The 26,399-nt window shown below is 38.4% G+C and overlaps 1 protein-coding gene across 2 annotated transcripts in view; it reads right to left on the minus strand.

Annotated features, from left to right (window-relative positions):
- Window positions 1-2,248: 2,248 nt before the first annotated feature.
- The window catches only part of LOC311297067 (B-cell receptor CD22), a 256,060-nt gene continuing 231,909 nt past the window's right edge, over window positions 2,249-26,399 (minus strand). For both annotated transcript variants that reach the window (XM_084419157.1, XM_084419159.1), the window contains 7 exons: window positions 7,498-7,749; window positions 5,525-5,776; window positions 5,156-5,419; window positions 4,979-5,060; window positions 4,760-4,819; window positions 3,919-3,994; window positions 2,249-3,581 (listed from right to left, as the gene is read on the minus strand). In XM_084419157.1, the coding sequence (XP_084275283.1) occupies window positions 3,513-3,581; window positions 3,919-3,994; window positions 4,760-4,819; window positions 4,979-5,060; window positions 5,156-5,419; window positions 5,525-5,776; window positions 7,498-7,749 (1,055 nt within the window). In that variant the 3' untranslated portion in view covers window positions 2,249-3,512. The remainder of the gene's footprint in view (window positions 3,582-3,918; window positions 3,995-4,759; window positions 4,820-4,978; window positions 5,061-5,155; window positions 5,420-5,524; window positions 5,777-7,497; window positions 7,750-26,399) is intronic.

Raw genomic sequence — 26,399 nt, forward strand, 5'->3', positions numbered from 1 at the left:
CCAAGTTGCAGCAGTGGGTTTCCCACTCACACCCTCTCCTGTCCCAGGACACTTGCAATCCTAAAGGCAGAGCAAATGAACCAAGGCTTGTTAACAACAACAGGACAATACATTTCAGCAAAGATGTGTGTATTACTGTTCTTTATATATATATATAGACCCATTTTTTCCTGAATTGTTCTAAAAAAGCAGAAAAGGGTACTTAACACAGAGGAGCAATCTTAAGTGTATTGTTAACAGTGCAAAATATGACACATCAAGACATGCATACAAAATACTTAAGAAATCATATTTCTGTATACTAAAATGTGGTTAAAACCACATAGCTTGCATGACAGCACTACAAAAACACATAAAAGTGAAACCCCATTGCCTTATCTACTGCTTTTCTTATTGTTTTGGGCTTTATTGGGTGAGTGATATTTCTTATAATACACAATTGCAAATATTACAAATAGGTCGTTAAACTAATAACGTTATTACCACAAGTTTTGCCTAAAACTACCTGATAAATGAAGCCATGCAATGGTGACGAAGGAGTTAAGAAGTTTATAAGAAAATTTAACTCTGGTTTCGCTAGAGTTTGAGTAAATGAAAACATAATACTTACATTTAAATGTGAATTTGCTGTCCACCACCGATCTCTAGTCTCGTCCGCCTTTAAAAATAAATAAATAAATGCTGTCTTCAACGGCGCGCAATGACTTATGGGGTAGAATAGGCCGCTAAGTGTCCATTTATGTATCCTTCTTTTCACGGGGAAACGAAGGGTGCATTTGGCGTCGCTTTTGAATCAGGGAAGCCTTCGTCGCGGCGCGATGACGCAACCGGCCTTCGAATACGGCCTTCGAAGGATGGAGAATTGAATTGGGACAGCCTTCATCGCGCCGCGGTGACGCAATCGGCCTTCAAATGCGACCTTCCAAGGATGCAGCCTTTGAATTGGGACGTCCTTCGTCGCGCCGCGGTGACGCAATCGGCCTTCAAATACGGCCATCCGGCCTTCAAATACGGCCTTCGAAGGACGCAGCCTTCACTTTGGGACACAGCTGAAGTATGCCATTTGGGACAGGGCCTTCATATGCACTTCCGGAATTCTTTCAGACAGTCAAAGCGGCATTACTTCACGAAATGACTCGTAGGAAGACCATGAGTGCCTAGGGTGTCATTTGGAACAGGGCCAGTGACTCAACCAAGGTGCAAGGGTCTGCGTGTGCAAAGTGTGCGTCAATAAACAAATGTAAGTTGACTGTTTACCAAGTTAATGATCCATGTTGGTTAAGGAGTTTGTAAAGCCTTGATACAATGTCATCCTTTAACTAAGTGATGAATATTCAACAGTGATGAAGCAGTTTATCGCGTGCTGCCAAGTGCACGTGAATGTGCAAGTTATGTTCAATATTACTTGCAATTCGTATTTATATTGCACCCAGTGTGTGATTTGTATGTATGTATGTATATGTATGTGTGATCATCACATTAACAGCTGAAACGCTTGCTATTTTAAGTTTATGAACGCGATGTTTCTAATTATGTGCTGTTCATTTACATTTTAAATCACTTTATAATTAGTTTCGGTTTTGAATGTTTTACTATTTCTGACCACTGGGTGGCGGTGTTGCATACGAATTTTGTTGCATGTATATTAATTTATTTATTCTAGAATTGAACTTCATAATTTATTTATTTGAGAGATTGGTAGCTTTATGGAAATAATGTTTGTGTAATAATACTCAAGACATTTGTTAATATATTATATAGGCTATCTTTATCCCTTTCCCTTTGTAGACCACACACATCTAAACACACTATTAAGCTGTAAAGCCTGTACAAACAGCTGTGTTGTGTACAGCCAAAGACTGTCAACAATAAAGTTTGTTCTGATGGACACCCTGTTAAGGAAAGCTAGAAATAAACCATCACCTATTACAGTCCAACCTTTTCAGTTATAATATCTAACATGTATAGTTGACCTAAATCTGAATTAAATAGTGCTAACTAAATTAATATTAATGGCTAAATGATGGAATGTAAACATTCATGTAAGCGTATTAAGTATTGAACTGATTTTCTAAAATGGGCCACAAAGTAGGCCTATGCAGTTTACAGACCACAGAGTCTATTTTTATATCACCAAATGGTGATGTATCCTGGGGGATACAAACATTTACAGGCAGATTATGAAAAAAGTAACAAATTAAATTCATAAAATTTTGACATAAGTGTAATTGTCACACCTGCTGCTGGCTGATCAGTTAAATAGTATTTATTTGAAAAGAATCAAACAGAAATAATCCAGCAAACAAACAAAGATCACTTTCAGGCAACATTAACACAACACAAAGTACAGAAGCTAACTGAGGGTAGAAATACACAGTGGTAATGAGGGACAGGTGAGACTCTAATCAATTAGGCAATGATGAATGACAATGGTAACCAAGGAAACAAGAACTAAACTCACCAGTGAACACAGGCAAAGTAAGACAAAAGAATATAAAAATAAAAGTCTGTGGACACAGACACAGAGAACACATAAGCTCACGCTTAACAACAACTTTTTAAACGCAAGTCCCCTCCAAATATGTGAAATATATCCATTTTATCAGAAGGTGAGTAGATGTCCCACTACAGGGGGTCATGTTGTTTTTAAATGTGTTCTGTGAGCTAAACAATGAATGTATGAACAAAGTCACCAGATCTAAATGTTCACATCAAACACCCTTTCAATATGAAACGAACTATGCTTTTCCTGCCTCTCCCCACAGCCTCTCAAATTCCCTTTTTAACTTTTGGTCTTTCACTTTCATTTCATGAGAAAAGTTTTAATACGTGTTCAGTGTTGTTTTGTTATAAAAAAGAAAAGAAAGGGAAATGAAACCTTTTTTTTTTTTTTTTTTTTTACAGAAATGTTCATTGGGAACTACATAGTCCGTGCCAGGTGGTGTAGAATTGAGGAACGTGATGTGTGCCAACTGCTGTTAAACCAATTTCACCAGGCACACTAGTGTCCAGTAGTCTACACTTGAAAATGCCTTATTTTACTTGGAAAAGAAAATCAATGAAAGCATCACAATGCAAAAGCAAATCTCTAACATAGTCAGCTTGTTGCAGATTGCACAGTATGCGGAATTGGTTTAACATCCAAGCCATCCAATACTATGGAATATGAATATATCAAAGCAGTAGTAACTTGTTCTTTCAGTATTATTTAAGTTTACAGGCATTTCAAATATTGTACTACTGGAATTCTTGTATTTGTTTCAGTTTGATGACATCTAAACTTAATTGATAATATAATAGCCTATTATGCATATAAACATATTTTGGCTTATAGCAGTTCATACTTTATATATTAAAAGCTTTCAAATATATGATATTAACACATAGCAAGTTCTTTTTTTTTCTTTTTTTTTTAGTTGCAAGACCTTTTTAGCATTTTATGAGTCAGCAGATTTGTTTGCCTTTTTTGGTCTTTCTCAGTCTCTGTCATAGGGAAGCGTGTGTCAATTTCATCAAACGTTTCCATAGATTGATTCATCTTTCAAGGAACATCTTTCAGATGACAATGGTCCCACATAATCCTAATTAAAAAGAAGCAAAATATGTTACAGACATTTAAACAAAAAAGAATAGGTTCACTAAATAATACCTTTTAATTATAAATGTAAAGGCCCATGCAGTGTTGTTTTAAAGTCACAGCTTTTGCATATTAGTGTCTGCATGCAGGATTATTAAATGTGTTGTCGTCAGTTCTAACAGCTAGCTGATGTGCAAACAGTTCAGTCGAGTAGATTTTCACACAAACATTCAGATCACAACAAAATCAACACTCTTATAAATGTCTAATGAATTGTTGCACTCAAACAGACTTCTTAGTTGTAAAACAGTGTTTTCTTACTGATGTAAATTCGTACTTACCCCCCAGTTGTCATAATCATGACCGTCCGGGCAGTTTGTGTAAATATCTTCATCAAGGCCTTTCTCTTCTTTAATGCTTTGCATAAAATGTTAGATAAAAAATCATTGGTAACAGTCCTGAAATAGTTATAGGGAACAAACTATATAGAATGATTCCAAAGGTTTGGAATCATTAGGATTTTTTTATATTTCATTTTATCAGATATGAGTCTATTCTGCTCACCAAGGCTGCATTTATTTGATCCAAAATATAGTAAAAACTGTAATACTGTGAAATATTATTACAATATAAAATAACTGCTGATGTTTGATTTTAATATGTAGTTTATTCCTGTAAACAAGACTCCAGTCTTCACTGTCATATGATCCTTTAGAAATCATTCTAATATGATGATTTGAAGAAACATTTCTCATTATTATCAATGGTGAAAACAGTTGTGCTGCTGCAAAAGTTTGTGGAAACTGTACGTATAATGTTTCTTTGATGAATAGAAATTTCAAAAGAACAGCATTTATTTAAAACAAGACTTTTATAACATTATAAATGTATTTACTGTCACTTTTGAGCAATTTAATGCATCTTTGCTGAAAAAACAACTGTTTTCTACATTGATAATAATAAGAAATGCTTACTGAGAAGCAAATCAACATATTATAATGATTTCTGAAGGATTGTGTGACTCTGAAGACTGGAGTAATGCTGAAAATTCAGACTTTCAAAAACATAAAACAAATAAATAAAAGTCTCTCTGGTCCCAAATGTTTGAGAGAGAGAGAGAGAGAGAGAGAGAGAGAGAGAGAGAGAGAGAGAGAGAGAGAGATAGACTTTTTAAAATCAGACCTCTTTGGTCTTGTCTTCATTTCATTCCTCATTGCAGGCTGTTGTGTAGCTCTGTTTCCACTGCAAGAAAAATAGTTTTTTTTAAAGTTGCCAGAGAACAAATGAGGAACAAAAAATATGGAATAAGCATGACCGATTGAGTGAGTAATTTAATGTGTAGCTTGAGAGAGAGAGAGAGAGAGAGAGAGAGAGAGAGAGAGAGAGAGAGAATACCCTTACCAGTGTCTTCTCACAGCATACACCAAAACGCCAACTAAAACAACTAAAATAGCTGATGCAACAGCAATGTATATTATTATGCCTGTGAAAAGAAACAAACAAATATTTGAATGATTTTCCTCCTCTGCATTAAAACAATGATAGAGTGCATTAAAAAGACTGGATATAAATTCTCACCATTTTGAGGAGCTTCCAAAGTGATAGTAGAGTTTCCCAAACTGTTATCGGCAAAGCACTGGACAGTCTCGGGTAAACCCTTCCAACTTTTTACTGTGAATATGGTAAGAGACTCGTTTTGTTTGATGCTGGAGCTGGGGAAGGTTGTCGAGAAATCTGGACCAAACCACTTGACTTCGCTGGGAGGGTTGGAGTCCACAATACAGACACAGACTGTCAACATCGCTCCCTGGCAAGTCGATTCGTTTTTAATTCCAGGAGGATCTAAATTAGATAGATGATAGATATATCTTAAATCAAAACCAGCAATCTTCTTTCACTAACAATACCAATTTAAACATTGATTGTTGAACCTTCACACATACTTACACAATATATTAAGTTTCCTTGGACTAGAACTGTTTCTTCCCTCTGTGTTAATGGCTGTACAGGAAATAGCCTCAGTATGACGAGACACTTTCTCCAGTTTATAAGTGGGTCCATGTCCTGGCAACGGCCCATTTAAGCTGAACCACTGGTAGCTGTTAGCAGGAGGGTTGCTGTTACTGGAGCACGTCAGCTCTGCAGAGTCATTCTCCTTCACTGAGGGTTTAGCCACCACGTTTACATCATATGGAGGATCTGATTTAAATAAAATGTTGATAAAATGTCATTTTTTTTGTCAACAAAGGCCTGTCTTTATCAAACATTATCAAATGCTTTTTTCAAAGCAATTAAAGTTGGTATGTACGTAGAAGTTTATGCCGCCTCCTGATACAGTTGGATAATGTAAATGCAAGTGTAATCGTAATCGTATAGGGACTTCTAGCAATTAAAGGACTAGGTTCAGTGCAAATTAAGCTCTATCATGTCACGATATGTCAGTTGTGTTCAGTTACTGTCAGTTTTCATGGACTTTTAGGGGCTATTTACACCACACCGTTTTCAACTAAATATACTGTATATATAATTTCACACATCGTTCATCTGCGTTCAGATGTTTAATTTTGCAACAGGACATTTTCTATGCTATAATTTATTTCAATAATAAAAAAAAAAACACATTTATGATATATCTTACATTTCAAACAATGCAGAAGCAAAATGACTAAACATAAAAAATAAACTTTTACAGCCATATTATCTTTGCAAGCACAAAATGTTATTTAGTCTAATTTAATATTAATAATTTAATAGTCTAATTTAATATAAAGTAAATATTTTATAATTAGCATCAAACAAATAAAATAGTTCTTATTCACAGTGATTAAAGATTATTAAACTAAAAGATTTAAAAATTATTGCACAATCACCAAATAGGTGGCGATATTCACGAAGTATGTAAATTGACATGAAGAAAATGGCAATTGACAAGAAGAAGAAAGAGGTAGTATGGCACGCTTTTTCTTAGCGTTTGTGACTCGTCGATTGATCGTTCTGTTGAGAATTTCTTGTGTGTTAACCGTTGACAAACTCTGTGTTGACTGAACTTACTTCCGGACACGTTTTTGGAACCAGCATACCACGAGTAAGCAAGGTTTGGGTTTACCAACCAAGAGTTAAGGGTATGTTTGACGGTAAGATAACCTTGCTTTCTGGAATACTTCCCAGTGCCCACTACTGGCGGAACCCTTGCAATATGTTTAAATGGAACATCCTAAGCCCTTGATCACTTGGAATCCACAATGGAGCTGATATTTTTATTTGCAGTTTTTTTCCTTATGAATTTGTTTTACACACCATATAAGCCTGTATGTACACTTGGGCTTTTGGAGGAATTATAAAAAATGACAAATTATAAGAAATTATAACAATACAATAAACTATAACTGTGTTGTGACTAAACGGCTGCCTCTCCCTTATTATCAGCGCCACCCTGTCTCTTAAATCGCCACCTTTTGCCAGGTTTCCGACTGGAGTGGGTGTGAGAGAGAGGAGGGGCGCTGAAACAACAAGAACTGGAGGTGCATGGTGAGGCACATCTGCAGATAATGAAGCCTCATCACCGCGATGCACGCGTCGCCGCCGTCGTACTGAGAATGGCCGGGCACGCTTTTGCCCTCAGCTCCATGGCCCTGGGTAGATGAGCCGCTAAATAAGTGTGCGCCTGCTAGGAACTTTTCTCCTGGACCATCCTGTCTAAACACTCCCTTTCCTTCACGTGCCCCAGCACAGCGAGGACACCAGATTCCCCATTTATTTGGACACTTTTACCCCTTTTTATCCCCAAGTCGATTCATTTTTAATTTCAGGAGGATCTAAATTAGATAGATGATAGATATATCTTAAATCAAAACCAGCAATCTTCTTTCACTAACAATACCAATTTAAACATTGATTGTTGAACCTTCACACATACTTACACAATATATTAAGTTTCTTTGGACTAGAACTGTTTATTCCCTCTGTGTTAATGGCTGTACAGGAAATAGCCTCAGTATGACGAGACACTTTCTCCAGTTTATAAGTGGGTCCATTTCCTAGCAAATCCCCATTTAAGCTGAACCACTGGTAGCTGTTAGCAGGAGGGTAGCTGTTACTGGAGCACGTCAGCTCTGCAGAGTCATTCTCCTTCACTGAGGGTTTAGTCACCACGTTTACATCATATGGAGGATCTGATTTAAATAAAATGTTGAACAAATGTTATGTCAACAACTGTCTGTTCCTTCATTTCTTTTAATTTTATTCAGAGGCACAAACTGACCAAAAATATTTTACATTTTGCTTATGTTTATATGGCCCAAAAAGTAAGATAAAATTCTGAAAACGTAAGGTATATTAAAGAGAACTTTATAACAGCAGACTAATTAGATGCATACAAATATAATGTGTCATTGTAACTCCCAATATTGTCTTATTGAGATTATATTTAAATGCGAGTAGAAGATTGTAAACAAAATATTTGACTTGATCGTGTTGATAATTTAGAGGCCTTAGAAATTTAATTTAATTTAATTACAACATATCTAATTTGAGGGGCCTTCGACTATTGTGTTGGATGGGGGCTTTATAGTCAAAAAGTTTGAGAACCATTGTCCTAAAATTATTAACTAGTGCTGTCAAATCGATCAAACATGATTTATCACATCTAAATGTGTGTATGTAGGCATATGTATACGTATGTGTATTTCACAAGTTCACTCTTACAAATAATCAGAAAGAGTAAAAAGTATGCTTATTTGGCATGCTGAACGAGGGGAGGGCTCTGAACCCAGTGTACTCCCCCATATCACTGGTTAGGATATTAACCAAGAAAGCGTGTGGAATCTGGGTGTTTGAGGGATGCTAAAAACTGTTGAGGAACATATAGGTGAGTCAGCTATATATATATATATATATATGTGTGTGTATATATATATATATATATACACTCACCTAAAGGATTATTAGGAACACCATAATAATACTGTGTTTGACCCCCTTTCGCTCTCAGAACTGCCTTAATTCTACGTGGCATTGATTCAACAAGGTGCTGAAAGCATTCTTTAGAAATGTTGGCCCATATTGATAGGATAGCATCTTGCAGTTGATGGAGATTTGTGGGATGCACATCCAGGGCATGAAGCTCCCGTTCCACCACATCCCAAAGATGCTCTATTGGGTTGAGATCTGGTGACTGTGGGGGCCATTTTAGTACAGTGAACTCATTGTCATGTTCAAGAAACCAATTTGAAATGATTCGAGCTTTGTGACATGGTTCATTATCCTACTGGAAGTAGCCATCAGAGGATGGGTACATGGTGGTCATAAAGGGATGGACATGGTCAGAAACAATGCTCAGATAGGCCGTGGCATTTAAACGATGCCCAATTGGCACTAAGGGGCCTAAAGTGTGCCAAGAAAACATCCCCCACACCATTACACCACCACCACCAGCCTGCACAGTTGTAACAAGGCATGATGGATCCATGTTCTCATTCTGTTTAGGCCAAATTCTGACTCTACCATCTGAATGTCTCAACAGAAATCGAGACTCATCAGACCAGGCAACATTTTTCCAGTCTTCAACTGTCCAATTTTGATGAGCTCGTGCAAATTGTAGCCTCTTTTTCCTATTTGTAGTGGAGATGAGTGGTACCCGGTGGGGTCTTCTGCTGTTGTAGCCCATCCGCCTCAAGGTTGTGCATGTTGTGGCTTCACAAATGCTTTGCTGCATACCTCAGTTGTAACAAGTGGTTATTTCAGTCAAAGTTGCTCTTCTATCAGCTTGACTCAGTCGGCCCATTCTCCTCTGACCTCTAGCATCAACAAGGCATTTTCGCCCACAGGACTGCCGCATACTGGATGTTTTTCCCTTTTCCCACCATTCTTTGTAAACCCTAGAAATGGTTGTGCGTGAAAATCCCAGTAACTGAGCAGATTGTGAAATACTCAGACCGGCCCGTCTGGCACCAACAACCATGCCACGCTCAAAATTGCTTAAATTACCTTTCTTTCCCATTCTGACATTCAGTTTGGAGTTCAGGAGATTGTCTTGACCAGGACCACACCCCTAAATGCATTGAAGCAACTGCCATGTGATTGGTTGATTAGATAATTGCATTAATGAGAAATTGAACAGGTGTTCCTAATAATCCTTTAGGTGAGTGTATATATGTGTGTGTGTATATATATATATATATATATGGGCCTCCTCTTGTACTGATTGGACAGGCAATTTGAACGTGTTCCTCCCGAACTTTGTTAATAAAACATCATATGTTAGATGCGATTAATCGATCGGACAGCACTACTATTAACAGCAAACAAAAACAAACACACATTTCTATTAGCATCTGATCATTTATTTTTCCTAAACTCACTTAAAGCAGACTTACATTTAACTTTGAGCATTTTGTAGCCTGTCACTGTCTTCCCTTTAAACTCCGCAGAACAGCTGAGGTTTTTATTGTGGTCTTCTCTAGAAGGAGTGAAGGTAAGGCTGTAGGATGTAGCCTTCCATTGACCTTGACTTTGCAGCTGTGATGGACCCGAGCGATCGCCCTCATGGCTCCAGGTGATACGAGGAAGGTCTGATGGACAGGAATGTAACACAGTGCAGGTAGCAGTCACCGGATTCCCTGATGTCCCTTCATCTTTCACAGAGACGGTAGGTTGTTCTGGTGACTCTGGTAAAGACACACAGAAGGACATGTGCCGTTACTGTAATACGATATATCACAATAATGAGCATGCACAAAATTGATGTCGTAGGCACTTTAAAATACAGCGGAAAGTTACGAATTATTTAGATCTTTAGAATGGATTTTTTAAATAATTTCCCATCAAAATGTACAAAAACTGCATGTATGCTACGTCAGAGACATGCGCACTCAGGTGTGGGCTAAACAATGCAAATAACACAGATGCATGACAAATGAAGGACACGGCTGCATAAAAAATGCACATTGACTCTCTGACAGCAGATAGCGCTTACGGATGTCACGTTTCAGTATGTGTGTGGACTTTCTGTTTGTATTTTTGACCTGTTCATTTGTTCTGTTTCCCGCCACTCCTTTGTCTCTAGGGTTACTGTCATTATGAGTTCATTTGTCCCAGCTGTGTCTGATTAATTATCTCGTTTCTGTTTGCTATTTAAGATGCACCCTTGCTTTCAGTCTTGCTTGGTCTGGCCTCTGTTGCATTAATGTGTGTTTACTCTGCCTGTCAGCTTGTTCCAGAGTATTTGCAAAGTTTGAGTTTGTATCTTAAATCAGAGTCTTCAGTCTAGGGATGGTGAAAACAAATAAATTTCTTGACCGACCACGGAGCCTCATTAGCCGGTTGAAACCGGTTAACCGATTAGTTTAAAATATGCTACGCTTTTTGAAATAACCAATAATAACAGCCATTTCGAGCCGCGCCTGCATTAACAGGCACCTTCAGAATGCGTAAAAGACGCACCGGCCAAGGCAGGCCTAACTCACTGTGTGCCTTCTAATAACGGACAGAACAACTCTTTTGTATAATTAATATTCTTTTTTTATTTTTCAAAAAGACAAGTGTCAACTTCTGTTAAGCGCAACATCACCGCTTACAAAGTCAAGGGGCAGCATGTCTTTTTCAATCATTCCGCATATCTTTTGGGTAATATCTCTGAGCGCTGTTTGTCACATTTTCTACCAGCTAGCATAGATGACACGGTAGGTTGGCTTTGGCTACCTTTCTCACCCGAAGAGGCTTGCGGGTGTTGCGTTTTCAGGTGATACATCATAGATGATGTGCTACTACTGTATTTAAGCACTGTATCACACAAGTTGCAACTTACATCTGTGTCATTCTTTTTGGTAAATGGTCCCACACACTACTTTTCTTTGTACGCTTCATCCTGTCGTCTGCCCTGGCTCTAACCTCGAGTGTTTTAGCCTGTAGCCTTTACTTTTTGCAAACCTTGTGAGCGCGCGAACCCAAACGCAGTGACCTCGCGCCAAATGTTTTTATTGGTTTATTAAGTACAAACAGGCGAGTTATGAAAAATTGAGTGTAAAGGGAGTTGTTCACTTCACACAAAAAGATCTTGGAATGAGATGGCTGTAGTAGCGTTTAGTCCACTGTCTATAATAGCCTAATTTAGAGATCACTTTTTTTTTTTTTTTTACCGACTACCGACAACTTTGATCGGTTAACGTTGATACGGTCAACCATCGGTCAAACGATCATCGGTTAACATCCCTACTTCAGTCTGTTCCTGAGATAACCACAGTGTGACAACGAAACAGCAGTAATGCAGCCATTACACCGGTAAACAAAACAGGCTGTACTATTTTCTGTTTCTGAACATGTTTTAAACAATCATTTAGATGGTCATCACATCACATCATCAAACACTTAATATTTAAAGACTTAACTATTTATTTTCAAACATTTGTTTGCACTTTTTAAAATCTGTAATAAAACATGTTATTGACTGAAAATGTTGATTCTTTATAGTTCTTTTGCTCTTAATCTGTTTAGTCTCAGGGCAACACTTAAATTGTGTAACTTAATTCATTACCGTGATTGAACACAATCATTTTATTGAACAAATTTCTCTTACCTTGCACTGTTATAGAAACTTTTTTCGCCCCATAGGTATACTTGTCCAAATTGTCAATCTCAATCCGGAACATGAATGGCCCAGTGTCGCTCTCACGCAGAGAGCTGATTTTCAAAGAACAATCGTTTTGGTGCAGATCACCAATGAGGTTAGTGCGTCCTTTGAATGCCTCACTGATTTTTGAGGTATCTGTGTGGAATACTTTTGACTCATAATCCGCTGTGTACCAGACTCCTGTAAATCCTGTGTATGTCGTTCCTTTTACCGCTGGGTAGTTGAACACACAGGGAATCTCCACACATGAGCCAAGCAAACCCACCACTGATGCAGGCACATCATTGCTCCATCCGTTAGCATTAGCAGGTGACACTGAAAGAAGAATGATTCAGTAAAAGGAATTATATTTTATCATTTTTCGTATGACAATTTAGTGACCAATTCAAATATTTTATATAATATTTTCTAATGTTTATTTTAATCGTATATCAGTGACAGCACATCATGTAACATTTGCACAGGGTTCCTTTATTTTATTTTTATTTATCTTTGCAATGATTGTTTCATCTTCATTTCATTTGAGTCTAAATTAATTTCCTCCCCTAGACACTCATATTGGTACACCTAATAGTTTCTTTCCCATAGATGTTTGTAAGTAGACTGTAATTCCTATGTCTGAGGAATGACTCATTTTACTTTATTTTTAATACTGCATGGCCTAAGATCTGAGAAGATTAACTGAGAATTAAAGTCATTTGTGTAAAATTCACTAAAACAGGACAAAACATTGATTATTTACAACATAAAAACAGCTGTCATACATGATAACCATTTTCATTCTACTAACCTCTGAGCCAGAGAAAGAGTGACAATAAACAGCGACAGAAAACCATTTCTGCATCAAAGTTCAGCACCTGGGAATACATTTTGTCATAATTTACAGCTAGTGCTAATACTAATAATCAGAATTGTTTTGGAATCACATTGTTTTCATTTTTTGAAACATGAACCTTGTTTAATTTCACTGTTTTTGGAGCACAGTGCAACTTTTGCCTTATTTATTAACACATTTAAATAGTCCATATGTAGGTATAAAATGTAATATTTTCACTTACTTAATGTCGTGTCCTCAAACAGTGCCTAAATTCATCAGAAGACAATCGGTGCGCTAAATATTTGAGAGCTTCCTTGCCGCTATATTTGGCTGAGTGTCACGCCTGTAATCCTGTTCACTTCCTATTTGAAAGACTTCTGAAAGATGGGCTGTACCCATCAGTATAAAAGTGTCTTAAAGTGTTAAACTGTATACGTTTTTGGACACCACATGTATTTCATATATATAAAAAAATTATGCAAATGTTGTACTGAAAATAAGTCATATTTGACTACAGCACAACAAAACATTTTTGATCTGCTATTTGAAATTAAATAAAATGAACAGCATAATTCTTGAACTTTTCCAATTATGGCCTAAATTTAGTTTGTTAATAAGCACTTTCGTACCTGTATCCACCTTATTTTTCACGCAAGAGCGGGCGTCGCCGTTTTTGAAATATAATCCAGTAAGCCACTTCCGCTAATCGTAGTTGTATTGTGAAGTGTGAACCCATAGTTTTGCGTCGACTGTGTAGTTCTGACTGTCTAGATAACTTTTAATATGGACTAAAAAAAGACTGGCATCCTTTGCTCAATTAGAGTGTGCCATAATAGCTGGTTCAAAGAGAAAAATACCTGCAAGAAATTTGTTTTGACCATAATCCACGCACCAGAGCTGAATGTGGATGTGGGGCACCCTATGATCTGCACGCTGCTAAGCTCGTCGGCTTTGGTTAAAAGCATTATTGTAATGTGTGAATACGCTAGCAATGCGAGTTTCTTGTTATTTCTGTTTTAGTCAAATAGTTAACAGTGGCTGCTTCTCAATATCCCTCCTCATCTCCTCGCTCCTCCGTCCTCCAACCTATGACCCGGAAACCGATCGAGCTCAGCCATCTTGAAGGACATCTCAATTCTCTAATTGCTCCACGAGGAGGAGAGGATCGAGGAGTGAGGATTCCTGAGGAGTCATAGCGAGGATACACAGGTGTTAAAATTCTCCTCCCCCTTCACATCGGTCATAATAATTTTAATTTATTCTTGACTTTTGCAGTTTATATAAACCACACATCTCACATATTTCAACAGAATATCTTGCTTTATTTATTATTAATTTCTTAAATAACCAAACTAAAACAACATAAGGGCAGATCCTTTGAGCGCAGCTGATGACGCTATGAAGGGACGCTCGAGTGATCAAGTATTCCAATGTATAAAAAAGCTTTCATTCGATTCCTCCGTCCTCATTTTCTTTCGTTGCAGCCTTCCCTCGCATCCTAGGGGCTGGAGCTGAGACGCGAGGAAAGGAAGCAAGGAAAGGAAACGAGGATGTACAGATAGGAATTGAGAAGCACCCAGTGTATCTGTTGCATTAACCGTTCAATCGCCATTTTGAGTTATTCGCATGCACATGCTTAATGTGACACAAATGCAGTACATGTGAAATGGTTTATGTTAAATGACGTTATTAAGGTTCTAAATGCAGCAGTAGTTTATGGATTTCAGGACTTCAGTCGACCAAGATTTTCTTTGGTTGATTACTGCCCTAGAAATTTGACAGCCACTGTGATTTCTTGAACAATATGACCACATCTGTCCTTATATGTGAACATCAAAACATGTAAACTCACGTACGTCATCGTATTTACTTCCGTGTTTCAAAATACAGGTTATGGATACAGGTATAATGCTATAAAAGTGAAGTGTCTCAGTCACAGTTGACTGACTGTGCTGTCCAGCTGAATTGAATTAGGGTTTAACGGTTTGTCATAGGGTCATATTTGCATGTTTTTATAACATCCAGTGGCAAACATGGGAGGCAAACGTAAACTAACAAGAGAGAATAGGCAAGCTATGTAAGTTAGATTAAATAATGATGGCATTTCCTCCAGAAAAATTGCCCAGCAACTTAAAATACCAGTGAGTACTGTAGCATAAACCATGTTGTCTGGCCTTAACCTTTCTGTCAAATTCATCCCATATTAACCCAATAGGGTTGAGTTCAGGTGACTATGGGGGCCATGTAATCATTTTCAGCTTTCCTTCTTGTTCTTTTTTCTTCAAATAGTATAATGGAGGCAGACGTATTATGGTATTTGGGGGTGTTTTGCGAGCTCTAGAGTTGGTGACCTATTAGGGTGACCGGAATTCTGAACAAAGAGGGTTACCTAGTATTCTCCAGAGATTAATTAGGCTACGTTCACACTGCAGGCTGAAACAACCCAATTTCGATTTTTTTGCCCCTATGCGACCTGTATCTGATCTTTTCATGACAGTCTGAACGACACAGATCCGATCTTTTCAAATGCGACCCAGGCCACTTGTGTATGTGGTCCAAAATCCGATACGTATCCGATCTTTTGAAATGCGACTTCAGTCTGAACGGCCAGGTCGCATGTATCTGACCCGCAAGTCATTGATACGCGATAAACATCATAAGTCTGCGTTGAAGTAGTCGTCGGTTTGAAAACGGACTGCATATTCGTCGAGCTGAGGTAAATCTGCCGAACGGGTCGACCTCGACGAGCCCGTTAATTAAAAAAATAAATAAAAGCCCACGGCCACCATCATTATATATCCAATGTGAATAAGAGTAGACTAACGTTATGTTAACTTATTTGTGCTGATATTAGATAGGTCAGCAGCTGCTGTCTGGCTCTTGTGTTACGGTCGCTGCGCGCGCTCTTGTGTTGTGTGTGTGTGTGAGTGAATCACAGTTAGTTGAAGTTTAGCTACTTCCGCAAACAACAAGTGACGTCGTTGACCGTCGAGTACTCTTTTGTGCATGCGGGGTCACTTCTGGGTCATTTCACGTTCACACAGGAGATCACAAAAGGTCGCATTTAATTGGAAATGTGAACGGCCTTGCAAAAAAAAAAAAATCGCATTGAGCATTAAAGGAGTCATAACCTAGTATTACATTGGATACCTACTGCTATATTATAGTCTTTCAGGCCCTTCTAAAAAAGAAAAGTGGAAAAAAAATAAACACAGACCTACTTTTACCCTTATTTCTGAAGGCATTATTGTCTCGCGAGATCAATGCGATGTTTTGGCTGTCGTGGACGCTCATTTTAATAATGCAAATGAGGGGCGCGTTGATTGGTTGAAAGAAGGAGGGGGGTTGACACGCAGGTAACTTCAGCATCATTACAAACTGACATCATGGCGCAAGTGGTGAATGAACCCGACCCGGCCACGACCTACGGGATTCAACCCTACATGTTTGAGCCGGACTCTGAACCAGAGCTGGAAAGGGAAGATGTAGAGTTGTTGGATGGACGTCTACATCAAGATGTCTCTGAATGGTAAAGACAATCATTTTGACTGAGACATACATTAACATCGGTAACGAGCTAAAACGTTTGTTGCTATTTTCTCCCACATAGGTTTACCTTTTATTTAATGTCGATTACATTAACGGAGATGTAGTCTACTTATTTTATCAGCTTACAGTGGTTATTGAGATGAGACGTTTACTATCATGTGCTGTTTTTGCCTTGTTTCACGTTATTTAGACATTCAATATTTTTCTTCTTTAGACAGGTAACGTGTTGTTTTTCTTTATGTTTATTATTACTTGACTGTTTGTTTTATTTATCTATGTATCGTTATCTATTCTATAAAAAATCAATACAATGATATGTTGTCATAGTTATATAATATACAATAAAGCGCACACACATAACGATACGCCAGTTGAAAGTGTTGCTGGGACAGCGTCATTAAAAATGAATTTCATCCACTGGTCCCTGATAGTTTCGTCCGATTTTGGGAGATAAAACACATTTACATGTTTTTTATGGCAATCAACCACAGAGCAAGTCCGGTGTGCACTCGGTTTCTCCATCTTTCTCGACTGAACTGAATATGAGGGGGAGAGTGGAAGGACGGGCTTCCTGCTGCGGTGTCCATATATGGTATATCCTACTACCTCATGACGTCAAGAGGGAGCTGAAATCAAAATCTCGTATTTGAGTGCGCGTGCACGCGCGCTGGTTTATTTACCCTGAGGTAAACAAACGCTTCACTTTTAAATATCGGCTTCCCGGCCAGTGTATAATCGTTAGTCGATCATAACATACATTGATTCTCGTGGAAAAGTGAAAATTGCAGGTTATGACTCCTTTAAGCCCTGCAGTGTGAACGTAGCCTTAGACAGTCCTTCATACTACATGAGGACAATGATCCGAAACATGCGTATAAGCTTTGCCAGCACTATTTGAAGAAAAATGAAGAAGGAAAGCTGAAAATGATGACATGGCCCCCACAGTCACCCGACCTTAAACCTATCGAGTTAGTATGGGATGAACTTGACATAAAGGTTAAGGCCAGAAAACCAACCCGTGCTGAGCATCTGTGTACACTTCTTCAACACTTATGGAGTAAACTTTCAGAACAATATTTAGAATCCTTACTTGATAGAATGTCTAGATTTTGTTCGGCAGTTAGAGCTACAAAAGGTGGCTATTTTGAAGAGTCTAAGATATAGTTTTTTTGTTAGACAAAATATGTATTTTTGTTCTTTATTTTTTCCTGTATATTATTGTTGGTATAAATGCATATCCAGTGATTGTAATGGTATTATGTTGTTTCTTAAAAATAAAACGTGAAAGTTTCACAGTGTCCAAAAGCTTTTGACTGGTAGTGTATATATAACTAAATAAATGAATTCTATATATGAAGTTCAACATCCTATTAACCTTAGCTTCACAAATATTGTATAATAAACAACAAAAAACCCAGACAGGGGTATAGCTAGCTACACAGCCTAATAAATATATAAAACTGTTGGTTCAGTGCATCTTGCTTTGATGGAAATTTTTTAACTCTGTCCACTTATGCTTGTAATGGTGGCGACCTTACACCACTTAGGAATTTAGTTGGAAAATAATTCCTTAAGTAAAGGTCCAAAGTCCAATAAACTAAGCAAAACTAATACATATCAGTGGATGTAGAAATAAGCGGCATTTGGCCTATTAGAACAATAAACAATGAAGAGGGCAGGGGCTCTTAACTCTAGCCTTCCAGGTCCACTTTACAGAGTTCACCTCCAGCCCTGATCAGAACTGTCTAGTACTCCAGAAGAACTTTGACTCAATTAGATATACCTACAACCAATCAGAGCAACAAAGTAAGTGACGTATGTTCTTCATTCATCTTTCCGATCTTCATTCATCTTTCCGATCGACAAATGCATTGATCGCGGTTCACTATGAATGTATTTTTGGTGCAAATCAACTGTTAAGGACTGTTAAACTGTCAAGTGTTAGGCCACAGATACATTTACGAGGTTTTATTTAATTTATTGCAATCAGCAAATTATAACAATTAGTAAAATACACAGTTTTAAAGCTTCGCAAGGTGCAATTTATACGACGATTTGAAGTTTGCTGTGCTTTATATAGGCCTACACGAAGTGAATACCTGTAAACATTCAGTCATTGATGAATGCACAAAACATAATAAATTACATTAATAAAAACATTATAAACTTTAAGAAACGATACACAATTGTAGTTTAAGTTCGCGCTGAAACTATATTTACCTTTTTTGAAATAATCCATTAAACCTGCTGAGAAAGGAGGAGCGTGAACTAAAATGATCAGATCCGCGTGCATGCCCGGGAAACTCATGAATATTCATGTAGGCTCTGCCCATTGCCTCTACAGATGCACAACTCACTTTTGCTCCACATTTCACATAGATCAATGGTGCAAAAGGGAGAGTTTGCGAAACTTGTCACTTGAAAGCAAAAAACAGTATTTGAGATTCGTCGCAGCAGATTCAAGCAGTTGTAGTTATATAGGCCTACTTGTGTTTGTGCTAGAAAAATATACAAGACATTTGTGAGAAAATATTCTACAAGTGTGCAACGCTCATTGGATGAATTCACATACTGATTTGCGGATGAGCAAAACTTCTCTGTGACTTCACATTTTTTGATTGCAGGTGTGTAAATGCGTTTTGCACATAGACAGTAAAAGAAATGGACATAGCGATCCCATTGGATTCCATGGAGAAAAGTGAAGTCAATTAGAAGCACTCACTTCCTGGTGGCTGAGCGCACTGCGCAGACTCAAACTGAGCTTGATGACGTAGATGTGACGTGAGCAACCTGTCTGTCTTCTAGTAGCTGTGCCAAGAGAAATCTGAATCATTCCCTTCCGAAACTTGCAGAGACGGAGACCGTGAGTAGGAGGTGTCCATGAGCTAGGAGCAGGAGCATCTTTTGCTAAGTATTCTGATTAATTATCTTGTCATTTTGCCTCCACTTCCCCCCAATTGCCCGCGAGCTTCTCCTCCTGTCTATATGGTGCGTCTCTCTACTGTGCGACAGAGAGTCGCGTGGTTATGACGCAATTGTTAGCCTATTTTTACAAAAACTGCTTCTAGGGGACCATAACGTAAGATACAAGGTAATGGAGCCTTTTATACATTTTCGTGTTTCTTTAGAAATAAATAACGGACAAATGCAGTCTTTAAACGTCTCAGATGTAAAGTTATTCACTGTCAAAGTGACGCCAAAATGAAAGGGAGTCAATGGAATGCTAACAGCAGGTGATGGTCTGCTAATCAATGGCGGCGCCCGGGGAAGCTTCAGTGTTTTCTGAAACATTGGCGCCCTGGTTTTGCACCATATTCACTGCAGCAACTGTAGCAAAAATGTGAGTGTACGAGTTTCTTAGTGATTTGTAGAATAGGATTTGTGCACCTGCAATGAAGACTTTGAGAAGGTGTAACTGTTGTGTTGTGTTTGTGGAAGAGAAAAAAAAGTCTACAAGTTTGCAACTCTTAAAACATTTCTTTCTGTGACTTCTCTGTGACTTTTCTGTGCCTATGTGTGGCTATTCTCTACAACTACAAATTTCACTGTCACAGGCGTTCGGTTGATTTGCACCAAAAATACCTTAGTTCTCTGTTCCTCTTTTAAAATGAATGCGCTGTCGATATTTTCTATAACAGACGCGATGGCGGAATCTACACATGATAAACAAAGTTCGGGAGGAACACATTCAAATAATCAATCCAATCAACTTGTCATCAAATAATTACCATGTCTACCCTATCAGCATGAGAGGAAGCATGTATTCACTCTGTCAACTCACCTAACATTCCTTGACAGTTTTCAGCATCCCTCCACTCACTCTTGGCTTGTTCTTTTACAGCCTGGAATACGGGGGGAGTACTAGCTGGGTTCGGGCCGAATGCAGAGCCCGGAACCCTCTCCTCGGACAGCACGCCAAATATGCATTAATTCTATCTGACTTATTTGTAAGTGTGAAATCTCAATTCTCCAGCGGCAGTCATCTTTGTTGTAAACGAATTCAACCCAAGCGCTCTTTGGTGATGTAGATGATTACGTTACTGTAGATCATCTGTCCATCATCGTATAAAGCCCACCCTGACAATTTGATTGGTCCGAGCAGCTATGGTTCGAGCATAATTGCTCCACAACGCTAGCCTGGTTCTACCAGACTCTCGTACATTTCATTTGTACAGAGAGTCTGGCCTCTCTCCATTGAGAAACGTTTACTTCCTTGTAGGCGGGTTCTCTGTTAAAGTTCAAAACTATTGGATCTGCCCAGAGTCACTCAGGATCTGCCATAGCCAATCGCTAACTTGTGGTCGTAATCGTAATGTCATGCGCCGAAACCGGCCGGAAACAACAAGTCCGAATGATCAGAGGATTATGTTTAGAATAAGATGTCTGTCTTTTATAAAGTTTATAAAGCGACGAGAATACTTTTTGTACGCAAAAACAAACAAAAATAACGACTTTATTCCACTATTCATTTCCTTCTCTCTGTGCCTCGAGTCTTTTCACGTAGTTTGATAGAGCAGCGCGTCTGTGTTGTACGTCACACTATTGGCCGACGCCAGTCATGTGTGTGATCACATCAACGTCATCGTTCTCAGCCACTCCCTCTGTTCGCTGATTGGTCCTACAAAAAATTGATTTCTGGAAACCTAAGAATATACAGCATAGAGTTCTCAACGGGTCGGGTCGGCCCGACAAACGCGACGGGACCCGCGGGTTCGGGCCGGGTTCGGGTCGAAAATATAATCAAATGACTCGGGTCGGGTCGGACCTCGGGCTTAATCTTTTCCGCTCAGTAAAAAAAAAACAAAAAAAAAACACATATATTAATCATCGCTGCTGTTCACCGTAAAGAAAGTCTGGCTGCTGCGTAACGTGCATCATGGAGAGGGGCGGGGGCAGACCTGACGCCGCTGCGTGCGCGGCTGCGCGCCTTTATAGCCTGGAGAAGAAGATGGAGTTGGTGAGAAGTAACCTTGCCGCAGGTGAATTCACCGTCGCTACAGCCTATTTATATATTTAAAGTTTATTGTTTCAGTTGTTTGTATTGTTAAAAGGCGTGAACATTAAAGGTTGATTTGAATTCCCGTCTGCTGGTCATGATAATACGTGTATGAGAGAAAAAAAAAAAATCCGACGCGGCGTCGGGCCGCGGGCCGGGTTCGGGCAGATAATTCATGTTTATGTGTCGGGTTACATCGGGTCCGGGCTTTAAAAGCCACGGGCCGGGTCGGGTCGGGTTGTCATTTTCAGGCCCGTTGAGAACTCTAATACAGCAGTCCCAGACGTAGTACTGAAGGAAAATGAAATTGAGCGGAAGTGCGTAGGAGGGCGCAGCCAGGTTACCACAACGCATCAAGTCCAGACCGAACTTCCCGACCTAAAAATGTTGTGGGTGGGGCTAAGTTTGGCTGGCATCCAGGCTACTGAGAACCCCTGCTCTAAGTGAATACACGTACAAGGCTCCACATAAGAATAATGCTTAATACAATAAACTTTTATTGCTACAGTTTGCTTCATTTGCTAAATGTAGATGAATAGGTCTGCTTGAACAAAAAAAAAAAAAAAATAGACATACATGAATGGATTACATTTACAAACAAATGGCCTAGTCAACTTCATGCAGCTTTCCGCAATCAAACTAACTGATCCTGATTTGCAGCACCACAATGGAAAGACTTAAAGGATAAAGGAGCAGAACAGCACAATTTAGCAGCTGTAACCGTTCGGCTGGATAGTGCAAAAAAATGCTCTCTATCCTCACATTCTGTCCTCAATTTAATATCTTTATTTATTTTTTTATTTTTTAATAAGAAAATGTTGACCTGTCCGTATAAATTGCCACCATGATGCTGCGGGGCATTGTAGGTGATTGCCAGGGTTTTGCCTGTTCTTAATGTTTTCTTTACTGCATTGCTATGGGGTTGTTAGGCTGTGGTACGGGTGTTTTGGGTGGTTGCTAAATGTTTTGCTTTTTTAGCCAGACCCAAATCAAAGGAGCCAACTCCCAAGTTAATAGATAATTATGATAGATAATGGCCTGGTTTCACAGACAGGGCTTAGATTAAGCCAGGATTAGACCTTAGTTTAATTAGGATATCTAAGTAGCTTTTATAAATGTGCCTTAATTATAATTTTTTTTATTATTACTGGTGTGCATCTTGCAATGCAGTATGCTAATTGTGTGTGTAATTTCTTTAAAGAATTTGAATGAAAGTATATTTTCAACTAATCATTTAAAAATAATCTGCACAGCCACAACAATATCCTGTGTTTAGACATCACACAGGAAGATCCGGGGGGCGGGGGAAATCTCGTTCCACCGAGCACTGCGATTCAACAGAAAAGGGCACTTTCGCTTTCGTGATCTTAGGGGCTCAAGCACTAAAGTTTGTTTACGTACTAAGAAAAGTTTCTGCTATTGCCCAATGCTTTGTGAAAGAGAACAAATTTGTGCATGATAAACTATCACCACCACTATAACACCAACCATATAACTTCTTTTCTTTCTTTCTTTCTTTCTTTCTTTCTTTCTTTCTTTCTTTCTTTCTTTCTTTCTTTCTTTCTTTCTTTCTTTCTTTCCTTCCTTTATACACATTATCAGATGCATTCAGAAATGTGGCGGACACAGAACAGCAACTTTTCAAACAGATTGTTTCATTAAGCAGATGTCTATAATAGTGCTGTTAACCTTTGACATTCATTGGGTGAAAGATAAATACTAGTGAAAAGATAAGATAACATCTCAAGAGATGTGAGATGGGGTTTTCCTGCGGAAAACTCGCTGCAGTGATGTGAGACCTCTCACTTGGACAAAGTGACACTTCACTATCATTGTCGGTTAATTACTAAACATCTGGGGCTGTATTCACAACACATTTTATCTTACCACTACACTAAGAGTTCTCTTAAATCACAGTAAAAGGTCTTAGTTAAGAGTTTTCTTTTAAACCTATTTACAAAGCTGCTGATACCAACTTTTACTAAGGAATAGAGAGAAGTTACTAAGAGAAAGGGTGGGGTTGAACTCGTTGCTATGGATAATGACGTCAACACGCTTAATAACTATGACTATGATTAATAACAGTGATTGGCTGATGGGGGATGGAGTCTCTGTCAGTGATATGATATGAGTCTCTGTCAGTGATATAAGTATTGTAGAATGAGGTATCATGTAGAATGAGGTATCATAAAGATTTTAAAATAATTTTTTTTGCCATATTCAAATGTAGGTAAGTGTCACTAATTAAACTAGTATATGTTCAGCTAATTGTCAGCCTATAACATGTCTGCATCTCAAGAGATTGCAGAATTCAAACGACAAATGATGTTTAATAAACAAAGTTCAGGAGGAGCACATTCAAACTTTCTATCTAATCGAGAGAGAGAAGATATATACATACACAGCCGACTCACCTATGTTTGTCAACAGTTTTCTGCATCACTCCTCAGCTGGGGATAGGCTACGGGGGGGTAGGCCTATGCTCAACTGGTTTGGGCTAAATTCCAAGTTTGGAGCCCTCGATCCCCTTGGACAGCACGCCAAATACGCTTTTTTTTTTTTTTTTACTTTATTGGATCATTTGTAAGTGTGAATTCGTGAAAACAACTGACACAGGCAGTCGGACATTATTTATTTATTTGTTTATTTAATAAAGATTTATTTTTAACTTTTTATCATAGATTAAAATCTATAAATCAAAATTTTGCATTTATGAAGAAAAGGTCCAAGGCTCTATAGCTATTGCCTCTATACACTACAGTGTCTTTGGGTGGAACAGCCGTTAAGATTGTTTTTTGTCCTGATGACCTAGGAGCTACTTTTAGCCTAACATCGTGAATATGTCGCCTGGACAGCTAAAACGAACTTTGTAAGGTTCAGTTGTATTTATCACAATCTCCATTAGTTTACAAAATCTTTCAATATTTATTTTTTGCTGTATACATTTAACATTTACTTATTAAATTTGGCCACAAAAAAGTATTGGTAACACAAAAAATGTCAGAATTTTGGTCTCAAACAAGTAACTTTTTTTTAAAGATGGTTACTGCATCTTTTTAAGATCATATTTTATTCAAAACAGGGGACTGTTCAACGTAATGGATTTATTCTTCAGATACAACGAATGCATAAAATGTTGCTTTGGCCTTGTGACAGACATGGTTTGCAGAAATGCAGTTCATCAAAATTCATGGCTTACAACACTGACGATGAAAAAGGGGAAGTTAAATTGTATGGACAAAAAGGAACTAGCCTACTCAGTAATGATTTAAAGATTTTTAGTGGAAAATAATTTGCTGAATTTTGAAACTGACTATTATTATGCTGCCTTCATGTGATACATAGGTCATCAGGGGCCTACGTCGTACTTCTGAGGTCGTGATTATACGAGCTTGTCGCATTCAAATGCTTGTTGTCAGAACAGAAAACACAGAAGACGCCAGGGGCCCGTACCATTATGGTAGTTGATCAAACTCACAGGGTTACAGGATAAGTGGAGTTGACAAAACCAAACTTGAACTTTGTCATTATACATAGTACAATGAAATTCTGTCTGGTGAATGAATCTCAGTTAAATAAATAACCCAAAAAAAAAAAAAACACAACAAACAACAACAATAGGCAGCATCAAACAGCAGCAATTACTTTAAAATTAAGTGCCATTATCTAAAGTGCAATTATGTCCCTAGCTGGAAGGTATATGTGCAGGGGGTGTAATCGAGATCACAGCTCTCGAAGCTGAAAAGAAGCTGTTTCTCAGTCTATTTGTTCTGTTTGTGTGTGTTCTCATAGTCCTGTATCTCCGCCCTGAGGGCAGTGGGACAAACAGTGTATGACCCGGATGGGTGGGATCTATGCCAATGTTTCCGGCCTTCTTCTGGAGACGTTCTGCATACACAGAGTCCAGATCTGGATTCCCCACAATCCTCTGCGCTGTTTTAACCACACAGGGCCAAGTCCTTTCTGTCATGTGCTGTGCAGCTGGCATACCACACAGTCACACAGTGACAAAGGATAGTCTCTGTGGTACTCCTGTAGAAATGTATCAACAGCCGAGAGGAGAGTCTGACCTGCTTCAACTTCCTTAGGAAGAAAAGTCTTCGTTGAGCTTTCCTCACCAGGTGGAAGGTGTTAAGAGCCCAGGTCAGGGGCCTCATTTATAAAACTGTGCGTAGGAACCTTACTAAAAGTGTACGTGCGCCCGAAAGCCAAAAATGGCGTACGCAAAAAAATATTCAGACTTATAAAACCGTGCGTACGCCAGAACCTGCGCAGAATTCACTTTATAAATCCCAGTCAGCGTTAGATTGTGCGCACATGCGTCTCCACCCGAAATAACCATATATGGAGCTTACAACGCCTAGTTTTACTATGCAGATCCTCATCTACATATCATTTGCATATGATTATTCATCCACGTGATAACTTAAACGTTATCACGTGGATGAATAATCATATGCAAATGATATAAACGGTACAAGAAACATTACATTAATACAAATCAAGTAGTTGTCTATCCTTGCCTTGTTTTTGAATAGCCTACATAAATCAAATAGTGTAAAATACATTTCAGAGAAAGTTTTTCTCAATCTTTTCCACTGGCCGAATTGTATTTTTAATTGATTTATATTTTTAATGGAAACAGATAGGCCTTGGGCATTCTTTGCTCGAAACTATTTTCTCAGACAATCTGGTATTATCATGATAAGCAATTATCTCTGTGGTTAAAACATTAAAGCACGCCACAGGAAAAGTGTTCAAAAACAATCGCATCCACAACAAATATTTCTAATGATTGAATTAAAAAAAAGTTGTAACTTCAGTAATGATTTCA

The sequence above is a fragment of the Rutilus rutilus genome (assembly GCF_951802725.1).
Source record: "Rutilus rutilus genome assembly, chromosome: 9".
Classification (NCBI taxonomy): Eukaryota; Metazoa; Chordata; class Actinopteri; order Cypriniformes; family Leuciscidae; genus Rutilus; species Rutilus rutilus.